Here is a 22,889-nt window from a genome sequence, read left to right on the forward strand (position 1 = left end):
CCAAGGACCCCCGGAGCTCCAGGGACCCCCAGGTCCCTGAGGGACCCCCAGGTGTAAAAAATGACCAAATGTGCAAAAATGACCAAATGACCACCCCAACGGGGCTGCTCACGGGGAATTCACGGGGAATTCCCGGGGACCACCGACTCCTGGTGCTCCAGATGCAAAAGTGGTGACGCCCCCAGTGGAGGACCCCCTCCACTGCAGCTCACATAAAATGCCGTAACTCAGGCTAGGAGCGTCCGGGAGAGCCGGGGCCGGTACCTATTCGTCCGCCAAGGCGGCGCGGAGACCCCACCCCTCATTTCTCACATGGCCCTCTTCTAGTGCCACCATGAGGCCCATTCTTGCAAAACACATTTTTGGACACTGCTCCTACAATTTTTGCCCTAAAATCACGCAAATCGGTACACAGTATGTCTACACTCATTTCATCAACTTGGATCTGTCCCATATTGCGCCACCTTCAGGCCGATTTTTAAAACACATTTTTTGGACACTGCTCCTACAGATTTTGCCCTAAAATCACAAAAATCACTACACAGTATGTCTACACTCATGTCATCAACATGGATCTGTCCCATATAGCGCCACCATCAGGTCGATTTTTTCAAACACATTTTTGGACACTGCTCCTACAGATTTTGCCCTAAAATCACGCAAATCGGTACACAGTATGTCTACACTCATCTCATCAACATGGATCTGTCCCATTTAGCGCCACCTGCAGGCCGATTTTTTAAAACACATTTTAGGACACTGCTCCTACAGATTTTGCCCTAAAATCATGCAAATCGCACAGTATCTCTACAGTCATGTAATCAAAACGCATCTGTCCCATCTAACGCCACCATCAGGAAGATTTTGGAAAAACACATTTTTGCCCTATTTGTGATTAGGGAGTCTTACTGGTTATAAAACATACATTAACCACTTTAGCCCTATATTATACAGGCTATTTCCGGGCGACGCGTTGTGAGCTTGTAGATCGTCTATTTTCAAACGTGTTGTAGCCTACGTTTACATTTTGGTATAATTTGATGCCAATACTTTTGTACTTTTACTCAAGTATATTTTGAATTCTGTACTTTTACTTAAAGTAACAGAGTATTTTATACTGCTGTATTGATACTTTTACTTGAGTACACATGCAGTAGCCTACTTTTTCCACCACTGCAAATAAATATTATGTACAATTTGTGCAGGGGCGTCACACCAAATTCTGTGCCCTGGGTACAAGGATTCACTGCGGGCCCCCCATGAATGTTGACTATTGAAAAACAGCAGATATACAAGCTCACAGCGCGGCACCGAGTGCTGCACTGCGAGCTTGTAGATCTGCTATTTTTTGAAAAAGAAAAAAATGTGCAAGAAACCTATGTTTCCATGTCAGTGGTGCTCAAACTTTTTCATGTCAAGGACCCCCAAGATGATATTTGGTCACGGACCCCCCATCTCAAAATATTTAGTTCCAGGGACACATTTTCACGACTTTTCAAGAATAGCAGATCTACAAGCTCGCAGCGCGGCACTGTGAGCTTGTATAGTAGGCCTATCTGCTATTTTTCAATAGCTAAAGTTACTATAGGGCCCCTCCACCTTGGGCCCTAGTAACTCAGTCCCACTTTCCCCTCCCCCCTTGTGACGCCCCTGAATTTGGGGGGTCCTTGACATGAAAAAGTTTATAATGTTTGTGTCCTCCACTGCCTTTCATATTGCACCTCCTACCAGCTCACAGTGACGCAACAGCACTGCATTTATAGTCCACCATTATACATTGTATTATCATATATATATTTTTTAATAATAAATTAATATCATGTTTTATTTGTATTTATTTTTATTTTATATTTCCTCTCTCACCTCACACAGTGTGCTGAGTTCCCGCTCGGGGGCGATGTGTGACGTCATGTCGATGCTTTTAATCCTGGGAGGAGTGTGGTGACGTCATGATCAAACATGAATTAAACGATGATCATTTATTGTTAAAGTTTAAAAACAGTGACAGTTAGCCGTTAGAGGCTAACAGGCTAACTGTAGCAGCAGAGGTAGAGGAACAACAACCGGGTCACTCTGCTTTCAAAATAAATGTCTTTTAAAGCCCTATGTTATAATATGGTAGTTTAAACTAGTGTTTCTCAACCTGTGGGTCGGGACCCCCAGAGGGGTCCCCACATTATTTTGGTAGGGGTCCCCAGATGATTAACCTGATCAACTAACATTGTTTTCTCACGCAACATTAAACCAAGCAACACAACGTTTAAGTGTAGAGGGTTATGCACATTTCTAAAGTGACAATTTAAGGACTTTTTAATACCTCTAAAATGATAAATTAAACATTGGACAAATTGTCAAATAGTAGGCATGCAGAAATTGTGAAAATAGCAGATCTACATGCTCACAAACCGTGTTATACAAAATGTAGCCTAATGCCTCAACTCTTATAGTGCGTGTCAGGGTGGGGGGGTCCCCAGTTAAAATATTTGGGGGGTCGCGGCCTGAAAGGGTTGAGAAACAGTTGAGTACAAAAGGACCCCAATGTAAACAAGCCATTAATAGCCTTATAGTTTAAATCCTATTTAAAAGTAGACTGTGTATCTGAACTGTAGCCTAGGCCTATTTGTCCTGTGCTTTTCATATGATAACTGATAATAATCAATCAATCAATCAATCAATCAATCAATCAATCATGCAGTCAGTCAGTCAGTCAGTCAGTCAGTCAGTCAGTCAGTCAGTCATTTCGATCTTCAAGCTCACACATTATTATCACCATTCTAAAACCAAATATCACCATTTCTACAGTTCCCACAACTAAATTAGGCTACTATAGGAATAATGGACATCGTGGCTGCAATTCTGCCTCCAGTCCACGGGGTGTCGCTGTGGTACAAAACTAACCTTTAATCCAACTTGATTTTATTTCGGAGGAAAAAAAAACTCTTCTACGAGCGGAAGTGACGTCAGGTCGGCGAGCCGCTGAGTTGGCTCTCCAACAAGACACACACACACACACACACACACACACACTGAGCATCACCACTAGTTAGTTAGTTAGTTGACTAGTTAGTTCAGTGAGTTCCAGGTAGTTAGTGTGTGTTCCAGTTCAAACCATGGTCGCTCTGTTCATCAACTAGCTGTTAACCAGGTTAGTAAGACTATTTAATCCATTAAACAAAGCAGCCACCTTCATTCACTGGCCTCATCATCTCTGAAACACATTTAATGTTTGAGTAAAATGACTTAATGTTTACTTGAAGGACTTTGACAAAATAAGTATTTAGTTAAGTCATTGCTTTATTGTACTGGCCAGTCATAGTGGGTGTTTTCAGGGGACTAGACTAGGTAAAACACATGACAGCATAACATCTGTTTAGCAGCACACTTATGGCAGGGGTCTTCAACGTTTTCAGGCTGCGACCCCCAGAATGATAATTTTAGAGGTATTAAAAAAGTCCTTAAATTGTCACTTTAGAAATGTGCAGATACAGTACCCTCTATACACTTAAACGTTATGTTGGTTTGTTTACTGTTGAGTGAGAAAACAATGTTGCACATTAAGTTAATCATCTGTGACCCCCGGGGGTCCCGACCCACAGGTTGAGTACCACTAGTGTATAGTTTAAGTAGGAAGATGATTTAGTCTGGATTTAGTCTGGAGTTGTTGACAGGGCAAAACATGTAACAACAATAATACTTATATTTTCATGATCTAGCTACTTTTATTTAACCATAATTTAATCAGTTCAGTGTGTTAGTGTGTGTTCCAGTATAAACCATAGTAGTTATTAACTAGTCATTAACTAGTGTTTAACCAGGTTGTTGTTCTCATTAACCAGTGTTTAAGCAGGTTGTTGTGTTCATTAACTAGTGTTTAACCAGGTTGTTGTATTAACTAGTTGTTGTTCTCATTGTTCTCATTAACCAGTGTTTAACAGGTTGAAGATGCTCCTGGCCTGGTTCTCTGGTGGAGTCTCCTCCTCCTGGGACCATGTTGTATTAACTAGTTGTGTTTAACAGGTTGTTGTATTAACTAGTTGTTGTTCTCAGGTTAAAGATGCTGCTGGCCGTGCTGCTGCTCCTGGCCTGGTTCCCCAGTGGAGTCTCCTCATCCTGGGATCATGGAGACATGGAGCTGTTTGATCTGGTGGAGGAGTTCAATCAGAACTTCTACCACTTCCTCTCCGTGCCTCAGGTCAGTCCGATGTTTCAGGGTCTCCCCATAACTCTGACAGCAGGCAGGTGCACACATCATAGACATCAAAGGGGGCTTGAGCCCCTGCCCTTTTTTATTCCCTCTGTAAAAAAAAAGTGCCCTCTCCAGACCGTGAATGGAGTTTTTACTATGGTGGAAAAAAACACAAATTCAAGAGAATTGCCTTGTCCAAACTCTCAGTATTGACTTGATTATGCTTAGTTCAGTGTGGTATCACGCACCGAAAATAGCCGACCTCCAAGCTCACAACGGACGCGTTGTGAGATTGGAGGTCTGCTATTTTCAGTATTTCCACCAAATGCCCCTGCCTCTCTAACATTCTCTGCACGTCCCTGTCTGACATTGTACTAACGGGTCCATTTGGTTCCATTTGTACATTGTCAGAGTTACAGACTTATTTATTTACGTATTTATTTTACGAACTCTAAACTATCTAAAATATATCCTAGTTTCACAGACTCTTGCAATAGATGTCATATGTCCCACACATGTTCTGGTCATGTCCTCGCCTACATGGCTACTGGTCTAATATCTTTAAACGCCTATAGCGGAAGCTTGGAATGTAGAGCTGTCACTGGGTGCAGAGCTGGCGTTGTTTGGAGTCTCATTAGATCAACAAATTATACAGAGGGGAATAAAGCAGTGTCTTGCATTCGCTTCTCTACTAGCTAGAAGAAGAATCCTATTGGAGTGGAAATCAACCCTGGGCTGGCCCCTAAAGCATGATGTATCTAAACTTGGAGAAGATCAAATTTAATCTAAGGGGTTCACCGAAAAAAATTAATCAGATGTGGGGCCCAATGATTGATCATGTAACTTAAATAAAGACATGTGGGGCCCAATGATTGATCATGTAACTTAAATAAAGACGCTACCTATGCCAGTTTGTAAGACACTTTATGTATATATTCTTATATATTATTCGCCCCCTCTATTGATGCACCTTCTCTTTATTGGTACTGTACTGCTCTTGTTTTTTTTGTTTTTTTTCCTCTTATCTATCTTTTTCTTACGTCTCTGTAACTTTGTAAATAACTCTTCAGTTATTTAGGCTCTTGTAAATTTCTATCGCTGTACCATAGAAAGTGTTTTGACAGGATGCATCACAGTGTGGTTTGGTAACGTGACTGTTCAAGACAGTAAACAGTTACAGAGGACTGTGAAGAAAGCTGCCAAAATCATTGGCACAGAATTACCACAGCTACACACAATCTATAACACACGCTGTAAGAAAAAGACAGAGAACATCTTAAAGGACAGCAGTCATCCCGCCCATTCCCTGTTCTATCTCCTCCCATCCAAAAAACGTTACCAGAGCATCTCATCGCACACCACCCGTCTCAGAAATAGTTTTTATGCTCAAGCAATCAGGTTGCTTAACGAAGAGATGAAAGCGAGACGTAGGTAGTCATGTGCACTGTACGCAGTTTTTAAACTGTACACTGTTACACTGTATGGTTTTTGTTGTTTTTGGGTTGTCTTGGGTGACTTGTTGTTGTCTTGTTGTTGTGGGTTGATACAACTGGACAACTGAATTTCCCCCTTGGGATAATAAAGGTATCTATCTATCTAGCTCCGTCACAGGGACAAGCTTCAAGCCAAGGACATAGCCCTTTTGAATGTATTATTATTATTATTATTAGTTTTCTCTCTTTTTTTTAAAACTTTTCTCTCTTTTTTTCTTTTTTTTACTTTTCTGGGTCTGGTTGGCACAGCTATGGTGTACACCATAGCTGTGTCATAGGGGGAGCGCCAGGAGGGTTAACAAAGAAGAACACGAGGGGAAAGAAAAATTTTATATTTTGATGAGAAGCTGTAAATGTTTGTTTGTATGTTTGTATGTATGTATGTATGCATGTCGTATGCTGTATGTTGGGTGTCATACAGTAGCTGTAAGTGCACAAGGGGATGAAAAAAATAATACTTTTTGACAGTTTATGATTACATAAACACAGCATAAATTGTACAAATGATACATGTGTCAAAAAGTAATGAAGAAATTAATAAAAAAAAAAAAGAGTTACAGCCTTGTAAGGGTCCATTTAGACCCCCTAAAGGAACCCACAGAGTCTTTGGAATCCACTTTGGGAACCACTGGGTTAAACAGTGGCTCTCAAACTTTTTCCATGTCAATTAAGGACCCCCAAATTAACACTTATTTAGACTGTGGACCACCCATTTAAGAAGATATGCCAAGGACCCCCACTCAACCATTTTAATGTCAAGGACCCTCCCCGGTTTGATATGCAATAGAAACCGATCAGACCGATTTGCTTTGCTTGGCCCAGTGGATGGGAAATTCAGATAAAAGAATATGTGTTTTAATTTAAATAAAGTCAAATAATTATATGCGATTAAACGTGATTAATTTCGATTCATTAATTACAAAGCCTCTATTAATTCATTAGCTACATTATTTAATCAAGTCCCAGCCCTACTTATTTTACCGTTGATGATAGATTCTTGGTCTACCTACGTTTTCAGATGACTATTTTATGCATTATGATGAGTTGATATATTGTTAATGTATTCTTCATGTATTACCTTTTGCAGTAGTGTTGTCAAAAATATCGATTTATCGAAAAGTATCGATTTTGAATATAGTATCGATTTTCAATATGACTTTTTCATAGTATCGATAATATCGATACTCAGTTTTTACCTCTCCCGTTGGTTTACACCAACGTTACTTTTATGTGTATCCTTCCTACTTTGTTGTATTCCTAGTTATTTTAAAGGCCTATTTGTACTTAGATGTGTGAAAACATCAAAGGCAGGCCTTTAACAAGTGCACTACCATCTACCTCAAGAAGTTCTGTACTTTTCTTTAAATGAAAAATCAATTCTTTTGCACTAAAATCGCTGTGGTTGCGTGGTATCGATTTTTTTTTTTTTTTTTCTTTTTTCAAAATATTTTATCAAAGTTAGAAATCCAGTATTGTGACAAGCCTTTGCTTATTGTAAGTCACTCTGGATTAAGAATGTCTGCGACAGTAAATGCCTAAATTGTAGATATAAAAACGAATTATTTGTGTGTGTGTGTGTGTGTGTGTGTGTGTGTGTGTGTGTGTAGGATGCGTCCTCCACAGACATCAAGAAGGCCTACAGGAGGCTGACTCTCACCCTGCATCCTGACAAGAACAAGGACGAGAACGCAGAGACGCAGTTCAGACAGGTAACCATGGTAACGATACAGTTCAGACAGGTAACCATCACTACAGGTTACCATGGTAACGATACAGTTCAGACAGGTAACCATGACGACAGGTTACCATGGTAACCATACAGTTCAGACAGGTAACCATCACTACAGGTTACCATGGTAACGATACAGTTCAGACAGGTAACCATCACTACAGGTTACCATGGTAACGATACAGTTCAGACAGGTAACCATGACGACAGGTTACCATGGTAACCATACAGTTCAGACAGGTAACCATCACTACAGGTTACCATGGTAACGATACAGTTCAGACAGGTAACCATGACGACAGGTTACCATGGTAACGATACAGTTCAGACAGGTAACCATGACGACAGGTTACCATGGTAACCATACAGTTCAGACAGGTAACCATGGGGGGTAGTCATGGGGGCTGCCATAGCTGAGTGGTTAATCTACCTGGGGAGCCCCTGGTTGTCCCAGTAGGATTCCCGGCCAGGTCAGCAATGTGTGGATGATGTCCCTTAGCAAGACTCTGAACCCCTATTTGCTCCCAGAGTGCCGTAGAATCCAATGGCTGCTCACTGCTCCTAGTTGTTATAGGATGGGTAAATGACATCACTGCTCCTAGTTGTTATAGGATGGGTAAATGACATCACTGCTCCTAGTTGTTATAGGATGGATAAATGACATCACTGCTCCTAGTTGTTATAGGATGGGTAAAATGCAGAGGACTGTGACAAACAACCAAAGGTGAGAGAGCTCTACCGACTGAGCTACCCGGACACATACCTGGAGATAAAAAAAAGGCAAAATAGCCAATCTACAAGCTTGGAGATTAGCTATTTTCACCAAAGAGATGCGAGGATAGAGGATTAACAACATCGTACACGTTTTTTTTCATATACTACACATACCCAGTACGTACCCTGGGGGAACTAAGTACACAGGGTTGAAGTAGTTTTTAATGGAGTCTAATGGAGTCCAGACGGTTGCAGCCTGCAGGCTCAGGGACCAGTTGTTCAGGTTGCATCTCTAGTGTCAATAATAGTAACATCCATCACCACATGGACCCAGACATCACAAGCCAAACAATGTCAGATTTACATACGCTCACACGTTGCAGGCAGCACGATGGGAACTTGTAGATCGTCTATTTGTGGCTAAGAGATGTGGTGTAGACAAAAAAAACATGTAATAAACAAATACAAATATTCCAAGTAGTAACCAGTGTTGATTTCGTCGACTAAAACTATGACGAAAAATGTTTGTCGACCAGGTTTTTTTCACTGACGAAAACTAAATAAAAACTAAAACTAAATAAAAACTAAATTAAAACTAAGCTGTGAGACTAAATATATTGACAATTTCGTCAACAAAATAAAAACTAGACTAAAATGTAAGGACTAGTGAAGAAGAGTCATTTTATGTTTGGTTGCTCTCAAGTGTTGTAAATAGGTGTTGTCTGAAAATAGCAGATCTACAAGCTCACAACGCGTCACAGCACGACGCGTTGTGAGCTTGTAGATCTGCTATTTTCAGCTTGCAACCAAGTGTAAAATCAGTCCATTACGATGCCATCAAGGACTGCCAAAATACATCTTATGGAATTTAGTCGACTAAAATTAGACTAAAACTAAAACTTTCCAGGTGACTAAATTATGACTAAAATACATTTTATTCAAAAGACAATGACTAAAACTAAATCAAAATTCTCTGTCAAAAACAACACTGGTACTAACAGAGCCAACTCCGCTCCGGGGTCCAACTGGTTTGAACTCTCGTTTTAACAGAGTTCCCACAGTCATGACATTCCTGGAAATATTTTTAAATCCAAAAAATATATATTTTTTCCCCCCCAGGCCTGAAAAGCGTTTGGAATGAATCAAATGTTCTGTTACATTGTTGTTGGCTATTGATTTTGTTCATAAAAGAAACCTGTCCCAAAACATGTGTAGCATTAACTCATATGCTGCCATTTAACAATACCTTCGTACTCTTTAACTGCCATTCGTCTCCATAGACTTCCATGTAATTCATAGTGCACGGATCATGCACACCCATGCCTAGATAATGCACCACGTGTGTCCACATTGCTCACAGCTTTCAAACAAAAAAATCCGAATGGAAATCCGTTCAGGCATTCATGAGATAGCAGCCATTATGTTTTACACTGTTGTGAGCTTGGAGGTCTGCTACCTGAGTTGTATGGGGGTTGTATGGGGGTTAAACAAGCAATTTCGCGAACGCTATCATGCCTACTAACGTTTTTGGGGTCCCAAAACATTTTTTGAATTTTTTTTTTTTTTTTTTTTTTTTTTTTTTTCAAAATGGCGGAAATTCTCGGGTTCCTCGGGCGTGGCAGGGAGGGACATCGCGAAATTCTCGGGTTCCTCGGGTTTGGCAGGGTATGAGTTAACGTGTGTGGCCTAATACAGAACATCACGTGACACCATAATACTACAGTTTTCTTTCAGATAAAATATATATCTTATCTTTGTCTTCTAGTTGGTGTCCATCTATGAAGTTCTGAAGGATGAGGAACGAAGACAGAGGTGAGCTGTTAAATAGAAACCCTGTTCTTTTTTTTTTCTTTTTTTTTTCTATAATTTTTATCCCATGATTTTACAACCCATTCTTTCACCCAGTGCCAATTATCTAATGTAATCCTGGTCTCTGCTCTCCCTCTGCCAACCTGGGGAGAGCAACGGACTGACCTCATGCTTCCTTCTATGCGTGAGGAGTCCAAGCCGCTTCTTTTCACCTGACAGGGGAGAGGGAGTTTCCGTGGCTGGACGTAGCGCATGGAAGGAACACGTTATTCCAACCAGTACCTTTCCCCTCCATCAGGCGCCCCGGCTGGCCAGGGGGAGGCAGTATAGAGACCAGGATTACTGTACTGCATGTTTTTGTGAGGGTACCTTCCCTAGTTGACACAGGGAGAACATGCAAACTCCACACAGAAAGGCCCTTTCGCCACCCCCACCTAGTAGTCCGGCTGCCCCTGAGGTGGGGTCTGAAATTTGCTATTCGCATCACCAGTAGTTTCTCTAGGTATATAGACCAGATGACAGCGTAGTGACTGACAGGTGTCACTCACCAGTAGTTTCTCTAGGTATATAGACCAGATGACAGCATAGTGACTGACAGGTGTCAGATCTACAAGCACACAACGCCTCGCATCGTAAGGCGTTGCGTGCTTGTAGATCTGCTGTTTTTTTTTTGCCTAAAATATTGTCTATATACATACAGTCATGAATCCACCTTCTGGCCACATGTCAGCATTGAGCAATTTCTTTTATAGGGGTAAAAGTGTGCAGCCCATTCACTTACTATACACTATACTATAAAGGAATGAAATACCCCCATAAATCTGCTTTAAGTAGCATGTGAGGGCCTGAGGGGCCAAGTTAGTTTTTTTTAATGATTCTGAATCTATTGCAAGCATTTGTTTGGCATGAAACAGTCTCCGTGTGTGTGTGTGTGTGTGTGTGTGTGCTCTCAAGTATGATAACACACTGAGCAGTGATAGCTGAGTGGTTAGTGTCCATACCTAGGACTAGTGATAGCTGAGTGGTTAGTGTCCATACCTAGGACTAGTGATAGCTGAGTGGTTAGTGTCCATACCTAGGACTCCGGAGGCCCCAGAGGTCGCAGGTACGATTCCCCGCTCCAGCTATCACTGCTCCCCTCCCCCTCGCGCTCCTTGTGGGCAGCACTGGGTTCAGCTGGGTTAAGCTGAAAAAAAGCAGCTGGGTTGAGCTGCAAATATCTGAATTTCCCTCACGGGAGGAGTAGGTAACTATTATTATTATTATAACATCCTAGTGAACGGTCTCCCATACTGTATGATGTGTGATTGACATGTGATTGACATGTGATTGACAGGTATGATGACATCCTGGTGAACGGGTTGCCAGATTGGAGACAGCCCATGTTCTACTACCGTAGAGTGAGGAAGATGAGCAACACTGAGCTGGGCTTCCTCCTCTTCCTCATCCTCACCGTGGGACACTACGCTGTCATCTGGTCCATCTACCTGGAGAAGCTTCTGGTGAGTGACACCTGTCAGTCACTACGCTGTCATCTGGTCTATATACCTGGAGAAACTACTGGTGAGTGGCACCTGTCAGTCATCTGGTCTATATACCTGTCGGCTTTTTTTACAGACCGAAACCCGTGACATTTTGTCCCGAACATCTTTTTATTTCCGAGGTTCCGAGAGACCCGACCATTTCATCATTATTAAAACCCCCTTTCATGTACCGAGATCCCTCAACCACTGCAGCCGTGCGCTGTTAACGGATTGACAGGCAGAAGAAGGCTGCCAAGGAATCTATAATATTAAGATCGAAACAAAAGCCAGGGATAAAGGAATACTTTTAGGCTATTTTCTAACTACAGAGGTAAGTCATTTTTGGTTTGTTTGACATGGTTTAACATGACATGGCTCCGAGTGACTATGATAAAACACTCACCAAACCCGATACTGGTCTCTCGGGTCCTCGGGTAATTTCGGGGTCGGGCCCCCCGTGAAGATCTCTAGTCTAGTCTATTGAAGTTTGCATCTCCCATTTGAAGGTAGCAAGTTGCAGCTTCTATTCCCCATTCAACACATGACCAGTGTTAATGAAGTGTTGAACATTGAATGACTTGCATTTTCAGAGCATTTTCTGAGTATTGGTTCTGAATTGACGGTCGATTTGGACTCACATCCTCACCTCAAGAATCAAAACGGAATCAAATCACGGGACACCAAAAGACTCACCCCTAATGTTTTCAGACACACTGAATGTATTAACTTTCTGTGTGTGTGTGTGTGCGTGTGCGTGTGCGTGTGCGCGTGCGCGTGCGCGTGCGCGTGTGTGTGTGTGTGTGTGCGTGCGTAACAGGATGAACTGTTGAGTAAGAAGAAGAAAGAGAAGAAGAAGAAGCTAAACTCCAGAACAACAGACGACTCCAGAGGACCCCTCCAGGACAGGTAGACACACTGACTGACAGACTGACTGACTGACAGATACGGACGGACATACGTACGGACGGCAAGCACCGTCAAACAAGAAAGACTATTTTATTGTATTTTTTACCTTGGACGTCTGGTTACTTGTAATCAGCCACGCGCACACATAGACATCAAAGGGGGCTTGAGCCCCTGCCCTTTTATCCCTCTGTAAAAAGTGCCCTCTCCAGACCATGAATGCAGTTTTCACTATGGTGAAAGAAATGCAAATGCCCCCTCTTTCCATGCCATACCTGAAGGCAGCATTCAAGAGAATTGCCTTGTCCAAACTCTACTGAACTTGAATGCAGCATCTTATGTTAAATGGTAAATGGTGCATTTATATAGCGCTTTTATCCAAAGCGCTTTACAGAGATTGTGCATTACATTCACCCATTCACGCACACATTCATACACCGGTGGCAGAGGAAACCATGCAAGGCACCAACCTGCTCACCGGGAGCAATGTGGGGTTCAGAGTCTTGCTCAAGGACCCTTCGACATTAACTCAGGGGGAGCCCGGATTCGAACTGGGAACCCTTCGGGAACCCTTCGTGCTCTAATAACGGTTTCTCTACCCCTGAGCAATGCCGCCCCCCATGTTGAAATAATTGCCCTCTCTGTGTAGAAATCAAGCATCGAAAATAGCAGACCTCCAAGCTCACCGCTGTGAGCTTGGAGGTCTGCTATTTTCATCAAAAGGCCCTTTTAGAAATGTCAGCCCAAAGCCTCTCTCACATTCTCTGAACGTCGCTGCTTGTAATTAGTGTTTTGTTCAGAGCAAACACCTGACAAAACACCTTGATATTAAATATTGATGATGATGTATCGTTTAAATGTGATGCATATGTATGTGACTTGGTTATGGTCCGACCAAAAGTACATTTTGTAGTAGTCAGCTCTTGGGTGTTTTAATATTTTCCAATGTGACCCCCTTTGAAAACAGTTTGGACACCCCTGACCCCAACGTTTCAGCTCAAGGCCCAAAAGAGAAATCAGACATTTGTCTGTTTGCCCGCGACCCAAAATAGTGAAAATAGCAGATATATGGCATTTTAATTACTCCTTAGTTTTCTATTTCCTTCATGAAATTCTCTTTGAAAAATGTTTGAATTTGAATAATAATGATAATGACGACATTTAGAAAAAAATTAAGTGATATTCACTGGGAAACGGTGACTTTTAGGGATGTCACTAACGGTTAATTTGGTAACCGTTTAACCGTCAGCATTAACCGGTTAATTAACGTTTTTTTATTATTATTATTTTCAACTTTTTTTTTGCTGCGCAGTTGAGATGAGGATGCAAAATGCGCTACTCGCCAAAAACATGATCGCCCCCGCCCCCGGGATCACGTCCACCATGTACTCCTACACATAAAAAACTGGGGGCGAGTGTGTTTTGGGGCGAGCGTTCCGGATAACTCAGCAGCGTTCTCTCTTCTGGTCGCGATGCCGTTTGGCTACACACGGCAGACAGCACAGTGTATTCTGGTTGGATAAATCACCTCGGAAGCCTTTCCCCACGACAACAATGATATAGTACCATGGCATAATAATATAGTACCATGGCATAATAATATAGTACCATGGCATAATAATATAGTACCATGGCATAATAATATAGTACCATGGCATAATAATATAGTACCATGGCATAATAATATAGTACCATGGCATAATAATATAGTACCATGGCATAATAATATAGTACCATGGCATAATAATATCTTTGGCTATCTGTCAAATCATGTTTTCTGCACGTGTTGTGCATCACAACGGTGGCGAAGTTTCGTTTCACGGTTAGCTCTGCTCCACAGCGTTAGACCACAGCTTGTTTAACGGCAGGGGTTGACACTAAGGTCTCAGAGGCACTTGCCCATCGGGGTCATGTTCTACTTGCCCGAAGGTAATGCCCACTTGCCCGAAAAGTAAATCGTCCATTATAAAATGATAGGTACGATTTTAATTACCGCTCAATTTAACACTTATTTCTTTACTTTCTGGGGCTGTGCGATAAAATGTCATACCTCAATACATCCAAATCCAAATACCAAATACTTTAGCTATGATTGAATATGTCTATGGGTTCACACTTGTTATTTTTTATTTTTTAAATGTAGCAACAGTAAAAACAGCACATTATAGGTAAATAGTGCTCTTATTTTACATTCCACAGACCAGAAGACACAGCGCACTGGCCACGTTCAGGTGTTTAGACAGATATCTTGTGTTGTGTTGGAGTAGACGGTTGTGTCCCCTCTCAAATGAGCACTTGCCCTGTCGGGCAACCTGAAAGCCAACTTCACCTGCCCTGACATTTTATTTACCTGCCGGGGGGGGCAGGTGGGCAAGCCTTAGTGTCAATGCCTGTTAACGGTGAAGTCTGCCACTGCTCTCTAACCGGGTCTCGCATTAACGTGATTTGACAACACTGATGCTGACGACAAAGGATACGTATACGTGTTTTATCGCCAATCTTGACAAAATCATCGGGCACGGCGGCGCTGTCATTAGATTTTCAAGTGAGCTTTGCAAGGCGAGGAGGAAAAGAAGCAGTCTGTTTGACAAAATCACATCCCCACCAGTATCCAGGACCAGGACAATGCGATAATATTTTTATGAACATTAACCGTGTAACTGTTAAGCATAACCGGTTATTTCTTAACGGTCGGCTAACCGGTTAACCGATTAACCGCCGACATCCCTACTTACAAGACAGACAAACAGACTGACAGACAGTCGGAGCTATTGTTTCATGATGTGTGTTGTCATGTTGTAATACCGTGTTGTGTTGTGTTGTGTTGTGTTGTGTTGTGTTGTGTTGTGTTGTGTTGTTTCTGTCAGATTGTGTGATAAACCTCATTGGCAGGATATCCTGCCACTCAAAGTCAGCATCTGGCTCTACCTGTCAATCAAGTCCCTCCCACAGACCATCCAGGTACTGTAGCCCCGCCTCCCCACTTCCTGTTCAGTCCTAATGTCACTTCCTCTCACCCATTAACTCATTTGCTGCTCTTTTAAACATCGCTGCAACTGCCAAATTGTCCTTACCTTTTAACGTGGGCACGTGCGATAAACAGCGATCATACTTTTAATTGTTTTATCATTTAAAGCTAATTAAATCTTCGGTTTGCTCGTGCATGGCAGGGAGCGGTACAGTGGGAAATCTTCGGTTTCGTCAGGGATCGCTGCAAATGAGTTAATGAAGGATCTGGACGATAAGCCATATTATCGTTTATCGTGATAAAAAACACTCACGATAATCGTATCGTGGAGATTTAATTTATCGTGATATCGTCCTCCGTCATGCACTGGGATCAATTCACCTTTTATTTGCAGAGCTGCATATCCAGTACCACTTAAAACACACTCTATAATTGGTAAAAGGTACTTAAAATATACGTACTTGATAGTTTTTTTTTTCACTCTCGATCAAATCTCTTTGCCAAAAAATAGCTGATCTGGGGGCACCTGCTGGTCTACTGGTCCAGCTGCATACCACATAGGCATTGATGCCTGAAGGCGTCGCTGGTTCGATTCCCAATCCGGGCGACCTTTGCCACGTGTCACTCCCCGTCTCTCCCCACATTTCCTCTTAGTCTACTCTCCTATCAATTTCCTTAAAAAAAAATAGATCTACAAGCTCACAAGAGCTTGTGAGCTTGTAGATCGGCAATTTTTGGGGCAATTGTTCTGCCCCGGGATAATGGATGTTGGGGATATTTTGATTATCGCGGAGAATATCCTAAATCGAGATTTCTCACAATAATGGTCACAATAATCATGATAAGAAATGTTAATATCGTCCCATCCCTGATCTGGTGTGTGTGTTCGTGTGTGTGTGCGTGTGACTGTGTGCGTGCGTGCGTGCGTGCGTGTGTGTGTGTTACAGGAAGTGAAGCAGTACTACGAGGAATACAAAGTAATGAAGCAGAGGTTGAAGGAAGAGGCTGAACAGGAAGAGGAAGTCTTCGTCCCAAGTAATCAACTCTTTATAAACATTACTCTATCATAGTTCAGCTGGACAGTAGCATGTTGTAGTAGGGCTGTCCTCGACTCAGGATTTATGAAGTCGATTCGAGTCGCGGGGGTTAATCCGACGCGTCGACGAATCGTTTTGTATAAAAAAAAAAAAGTGTTGCTTTAAACCACGTCAACATAATACAATAATACATTAAGAGATGAATTGAATACACAGTGTTTTCGGTGATATCGGTGCGCGAGCACAAATGTTATCTGCATAGCAGTGTACAACCATAGAGTTATAACACACCGTTAAAACAAATAAAACATCTCCGCTGTTTCAACTCTGCCCCGTCTCTCGGCAGCGTGCAGTAGATGAGACATTCGCGAACGATTCCGCTCTCTTGAACAGCTCTTTTAAATGAACGATGGGATCCAGTCCGCAGTCGCGGGACACAGAGCACTGACAGAGTAATGAGTCAGTGTCGAGAACGGATTAATTTCAGAAACGGATCATAAAAAGGGGGAGGCACAGCTCCCGTTAGAGCCAGCCGTGTGGACATGTCATGGACGCAAACACAGCGAAACACAATCATTCATCATGGATTACAACACTGGAACAATTCAGAAGCACTTTAATTAGAAAATGTAACTTGTAGCCTACACTTGTGTATGTTAATTTGACTTAAGAAGATTGTTTACTTCGTGGACGTGCGTTTTTGTGCTGTGGCAGGAGGTTATTTAATATGGGATTTTGACAGCGTGCTTCCTCCTCTTAATCCCGGCTCCGAATGTTTTAATGAAGCGGCGGTTCTGAACCGTTCTGGCCGTTCTGTCTCACTTTCACCCCTACGCTGGTGCGAGACAATAAATAACTGTTCGCCAATTGCTACTTCTCATTGGAAGTACATGACATGACACCAGTCCAGTAGTAGGCTAACTGGTGATATAAAAAATATATATATTTTCGCATCGACTCAATCAATTGGCGTCGATTCGCGGGGCTTAAAACGACGCGTCGATTCGTCGATTTTTAGAGGACAGGCCTATGTTGTAGTAGCTTAGCACTGTCGTTAGCTTATAGATACTTTTACACACATTACTACTCCATCATAGTTCAGCTGTACAATAGTATGTTATAGTAGCATAGCGGGACTCCCTTTTTTGCAGTTTATTCAGTCAGAGTGTATCAGAAAACAGAATCCCGCTTCCAGTAGTGGGAGCTTGTGATTGGCTGAACGGGAGGTAGGGAGCGCTCCGTTGTGTTCGCCTGGACCTTGCGGAGGTGCCGAGAGCTCACTCATGTATAGTATAGGTTTATAGGTATTATAACAGGCCTACATGCCATGTTTCATAACATATAACACAAGAAATAACCATAAACCTTCTATATTTATACGGTCAAGTATTATAATAATTAATAATAATAATTAATAATTGGGACTTACAAGAAGTTAAGAACCATTATCATAGTTATAATAGGCCTATATTTTGCAGTAGTTTAGGCATTTTGGTTGTGGGCAGAACAATTTGTCCTTGTTTGTTATTTGAAGATTTACTATTCTGGCCCCCTGGTTTACAACTTCTAACGGCGCGGAGTCGGCTCAAGCGGACTTCACAACGCTCGACATTTGCTCGCTCTGCGGTGTCTCAAGTCCTCCATCGTCTTCACTTTAATCGAGGTGCTTTTTTGATACGCTCGGACTGAAAAACATCATTGACATCATTGCTTACAATCAACATAAACAAAGGTTTAGATTTATTTCGAGAGCGAGATATCATAATAAAAATCCTAAGCATTTTTCCTCCACACTGGATGAAAAAACAGCATCTGAAAGTTTGATGTGAGTGGCAGAGTGCAGTGACCGCTTTTCCACTGCATCCTATGAGTCGTGGGGTCCATTTGGTGCCGGCCTGCATGTACATACTGGTTCTTATCAGTGTGATGTCGTCTGATAAGGGGTTTATTTCATGTATGTCTTTACCTTGCTTATTGTAATTCTCTCTGGTTAAAAGCCTCTGCTAAATGCCTAAATTTTAGCTTGTAGATCTGTTGCAGAATGGCATCTTATTAGTATAGCAACGCAGTTAGCTTGTAGATCTGTTCTTTTTTTGGAACTCTGTTAACACTTTCTGTACCTAAGACGTGTTAAAGGACAAGTTTTTTATTATTATTAAGGGTTAATATTTTAGATAGTCATTAGAGAAAAGAAAAGTTTAAATTACTTTGATTTGCATGCATGCTCCCAGGTTGGGGGCATGCACAACACGGGTGGCTAAATATGTATTTTTAGACACAATAAGCCCATTTCCAAGGTGGACAGCAATCTTTCATGGGCAGATGTGACTTATGGGGGCTGGTGTAAATCGTAACAAAGAAATTGCTTGCTTATTGTGTCTAAAAAGACATATTTAGCCACTTGTACGCATGCCCCCACCTACTGAATTACTAAAATTGCTAAAACAATAGAAAGCAATAAATTAAAACATTTTAACACTCTTCTTTTCTTTTCTCTAATTACAATCTAAAATATGAACCATTGAAGTTGTCCTTTAACATGTTTTCGGCACTAGATGGCGTCCTAGGCTAAACTATGTGATTCTTGGACACTGTGTGTTTCTTTTTTTTTTTTTTTTTTTTTTGCACAGGGCTCCTAAAACCTCCTCCAATGTTATTCATTGGAGCCATCTGCTCATAGCATGTTGTAGTGCATACATGGGCAACTGGCGGCCCGGGGGCCACATGCGGCCCTCACCTTCACTTAATGCGGCCCGCTGGTCCATACCTGAATACTGATATATTATTGATTTCAGCTGTTACAATTCCAAACATGACCTGCTTTAATTCCGTCAGTCTATATTAGTAGCTTAATGACTAGTATAGTAGTATTCAAATGTATTTTTTTATGTCCAATGTATTTGTATTTAGGTTCATAGAGAATTCAACATGAATATATATCTAAATGTGTTTTAAATCAAAATGTTACATTTCAGGATTCCAATTAAAAAATAACAAAAAATTGTTCAGGATTGCAATTCAAAAGAAGCAAAAATAGCCGATCTACAAGCTCAAAACGCATCGCTCGTTTGAGCTTGTAGATCTGCTATTTTTTGCTTCTTTTGTATGAGATACTAGAATGACAAAGTAGGACGTAGCGATATGCAATGTGGCCCTCTGGAGTGAAGGTGAAAATATAGTGGCCCTCTGGAGTGAAGGTGGAAATATAGTGGCCCTCTGGAGTGAAGGTGGAAATATAGTGGCCCTCTGGAGTGAAGGTGGAAATATAGTGGCCCTCTGGAGTGAAGGTGGAAATATAGTGGCCCTCTGGAGTGAAGGTAGAAATATAGTGGCCCTCTGGAGTGAAGGTGGAAATATAGTGGCCCTCTGGAGTGAAAGTGGAAATATAGTGGCCCTCTGGAGTGAAGGTGGAAATATAGTGGCCCTCTGGAGTGAAGGTGGAAATATAGTGGCCCTCTGGAGTGAAGGTGGAAATATAGTGGCCCTCTGGAGTGAAGGTAGAAATATAGTGGCCCTCTGGAGTGAAGGTGAAAATATAGTGGCCCTCTGGAGTGAAGGTGGAAATATAGTGGCCCTCTGGAGTGAAGGTGGAAATATAGTGGCCCTCTGGAGTGAAGGTGGAAATATAGTGGCCCTCTGGAGTGAAGGTGGAAATATAGTGGCCCTCTGGAGTGAAGGTGGAAATATAGTGGCCCTCTGGAGTGAAGGTGGAAATATAGTGGCCCTCTGGAGTGAAGGTGGAAATATAGTGGCCCTCTGGAGTGAAGGTGGAAATATAGTGGCCCTCTGGAGTGAAGGTGGAAATATAGTGGCCCTCTGGAGTGAAGGTGGAAATATAGTGGCCCTCTGGAGTGAAGGTGGAAATATAGTGACCTCTGGAGTGAAGGTGGAAATATAGTGGCCCTCTGGAGTGAAGGTGGAAATATAGTGACCTCTGGAGTGAAGGTGGAAATATAGTGGCCCTCTGGAGTGAAGGTGGAAATATAGTGGCCCTCTGGAGTGAAGGTGGAGTGAAGGTGGAAATATAGTGGCCCTCTGGAGTGAAGGTGGAAATATAGTGGCCCTCTGGAGTGAAGGTGGAAATATAGTGACCTCTGGAGTGAAGGTGGAAATATAGTGGTCCTCTGGAGTGAAGGTGGAAATATAGTGACCTCTGGAGTGAAGGTGGAAATATAGTGGCCCTCTGGAGTGAAGGTGGAAATATAGTGGCCCTCTGGAGTGAAGGTGGAAATATAGTGACCTCTGGAGTGAAGGTGGAAATATAGTGGCCCTCTGGAGTGAAGGTGGAAATATAGTGGTCCTCTGGAGTGAAGGTGGAAATATAGTGACCTCTGGAGTGAAGGTGGAAATATAGTGGTCCTCTGGAGTGAAGGTGGAAATATAGTGACCTCTGGAGTGAAGGTGGAAATATAGTGGCCCTCTGGAGTGAAGGTGGAAATATAGTGACCTCTGGAGTGAAGGTGGAAATATAGTGGCCCTCTGGAGTGAAGGTGGAAATATAGTGGCCCTCTGGAGTGAAGGTGGAGTGAAGGTGGAAATATAGTGGCCCTCTGGAGTGAAGGTGGAAATATAGTGGCCCTCTGGAGTGAAGGTGGAAATATAGTGACCTCTGGAGTGAAGGTGGAAATATAGTGGTCCTCTGGAGTGAAGGTGGAAATATAGTGACCTCTGGAGTGAAGGTGGAAATATAGTGGCCCTCTGGAGTGAAGGTGGAAATATAGTGGCCCTCTGGAGTGAAGGTGGAAATATAGTGACCTCTGGAGTGAAGGTGGAAATATAGTGGCCCTCTGGAGTGAAGGTGGAAATATAGTGGCCCTCTGGAGTGAAGGTGGAAATATAGTGACCTCTGGAGTGAAGGTGGAAATATAGTGGTCCTCTGGAGTGAAGGTGGAAATATAGTGACCTCTGGAGTGAAGGTGGAAATATAGTGGCCCTCTGGAGTGAAGGTGGAAATATAGTGGCCCTCTGGAGTGAAGGTGGAAATATAGTGACCTCTGGAGTGAAGGTGGAAATATAGTGGCCCTCTGGAGTGAAGGTGGAAATATAGTGGTCCTCTGGAGTGAAGGTGGAAATATAGTGGCCCTCTGGAGTGAAGGTGGAAATATAGTGGCCCTCTGGAGTGAAGGTGGAAATATAGTGGCCCTCTGGAGTGAAGGTGGAAATATAGTGGCCCTCTGGAGTGAAGGTGGAAATATAGTGGCCCTCTGGAGTGAAGGTGGAAATATAGTGGCCCTCTGGAGTGAAGGTGGAAATATAGTGGCCCTCTGGAGTGAAGGTGGAAATATAGTGGCCCTCTGGAGTGAAGGTGGAAATATAGTGGCCCTCTGGAGTGAAGGTGGAAATATAGTGACCTCTGGAGTGAAGGTGGAAATATAGTGGCCCTCTGGAGTGAAGGTGGAAATATAGTGACCTCTGGAGTGAAGGTGGAAATATAGTGGCCCTCTGGAGTGAAGGTGGAAATATAGTGGCCCTCTGGAGTGAAGGTGGAGTGAAGGTGGAAATATAGTGGCCCTCTGGAGTGAAGGTGGAAATATAGTGGCCCTCTGGAGTGAAGGTGGAAATATAGTGACCTCTGGAGTGAAGGTGGAAATATAGTGGTCCTCTGGAGTGAAGGTGGAAATATAGTGACCTCTGGAGTGAAGGTGGAAATATAGTGGCCCTCTGGAGTGAAGGTGGAAATATAGTGGCCCTCTGGAGTGAAGGTGGAAATATAGTGACCTCTGGAGTGAAGGTGGAAATATAGTGGCCCTCTGGAGTGAAGGTGGAAATATAGTGGTCCTCTGGAGTGAAGGTGGAAATATAGTGACCTCTGGAGTGAAGGTGGAAATATAGTGGTCCTCTGGAGTGAAGGTGGAAATATAGTGACCTCTGGAGTGAAGGTGGAAATATAGTGGCCCTCTGGAGTGAAGGTGGAAATATAGTGACCTCTGGAGTGAAGGTGGAAATATAGTGGCCCTCTGGAGTGAAGGTGGAAATATAGTGGCCCTCTGGAGTGAAGGTGGAGTGAAGGTGGAAATATAGTGGCCCTCTGGAGTGAAGGTGGAAATATAGTGGCCCTCTGGAGTGAAGGTGGAAATATAGTGACCTCTGGAGTGAAGGTGGAAATATAGTGGTCCTCTGGAGTGAAGGTGGAAATATAGTGACCTCTGGAGTGAAGGTGGAAATATAGTGGCCCTCTGGAGTGAAGGTGGAAATATAGTGGCCCTCTGGAGTGAAGGTGGAAATATAGTGACCTCTGGAGTGAAGGTGGAAATATAGTGGCCCTCTGGAGTGAAGGTGGAAATATAGTGGCCCTCTGGAGTGAAGGTGGAAATATAGTGACCTCTGGAGTGAAGGTGGAAATATAGTGGTCCTCTGGAGTGAAGGTGGAAATATAGTGACCTCTGGAGTGAAGGTGGAAATATAGTGGCCCTCTGGAGTGAAGGTGGAAATATAGTGGCCCTCTGGAGTGAAGGTGGAAATATAGTGACCTCTGGAGTGAAGGTGGAAATATAGTGGCCCTCTGGAGTGAAGGTGGAAATATAGTG

General features: G+C 42.6%; 1 protein-coding gene across 1 annotated transcript in view; it reads left to right on the forward strand.

Moving 5' to 3' along the window:
• Positions 1 to 3,071: 3,071 nt before the first annotated feature.
• dnajc1 (DnaJ (Hsp40) homolog, subfamily C, member 1) overlaps positions 3,072 to 22,889 on the forward strand; it is a 34,847-nt gene continuing 15,029 nt past the window's right edge. The window contains exons 1-8 of the mRNA XM_080727132.1: positions 3,072 to 3,145; positions 4,048 to 4,192; positions 7,287 to 7,388; positions 9,888 to 9,934; positions 11,268 to 11,433; positions 12,272 to 12,360; positions 15,225 to 15,318; positions 16,273 to 16,360. Coding sequence (XP_080583258.1) covers positions 4,055 to 4,192; positions 7,287 to 7,388; positions 9,888 to 9,934; positions 11,268 to 11,433; positions 12,272 to 12,360; positions 15,225 to 15,318; positions 16,273 to 16,360 — 724 coding nt within the window. The 5' untranslated portion in view covers positions 3,072 to 3,145; positions 4,048 to 4,054. The remainder of the gene's footprint in view (positions 3,146 to 4,047; positions 4,193 to 7,286; positions 7,389 to 9,887; positions 9,935 to 11,267; positions 11,434 to 12,271; positions 12,361 to 15,224; positions 15,319 to 16,272; positions 16,361 to 22,889) is intronic.

Source organism: Nannobrachium achirus, assembly GCF_963921795.1.
Source record: "Nannobrachium achirus genome assembly, chromosome: 5".
NCBI lineage: Eukaryota > Metazoa > Chordata > Actinopteri > Myctophiformes > Myctophidae > Nannobrachium > Nannobrachium achirus.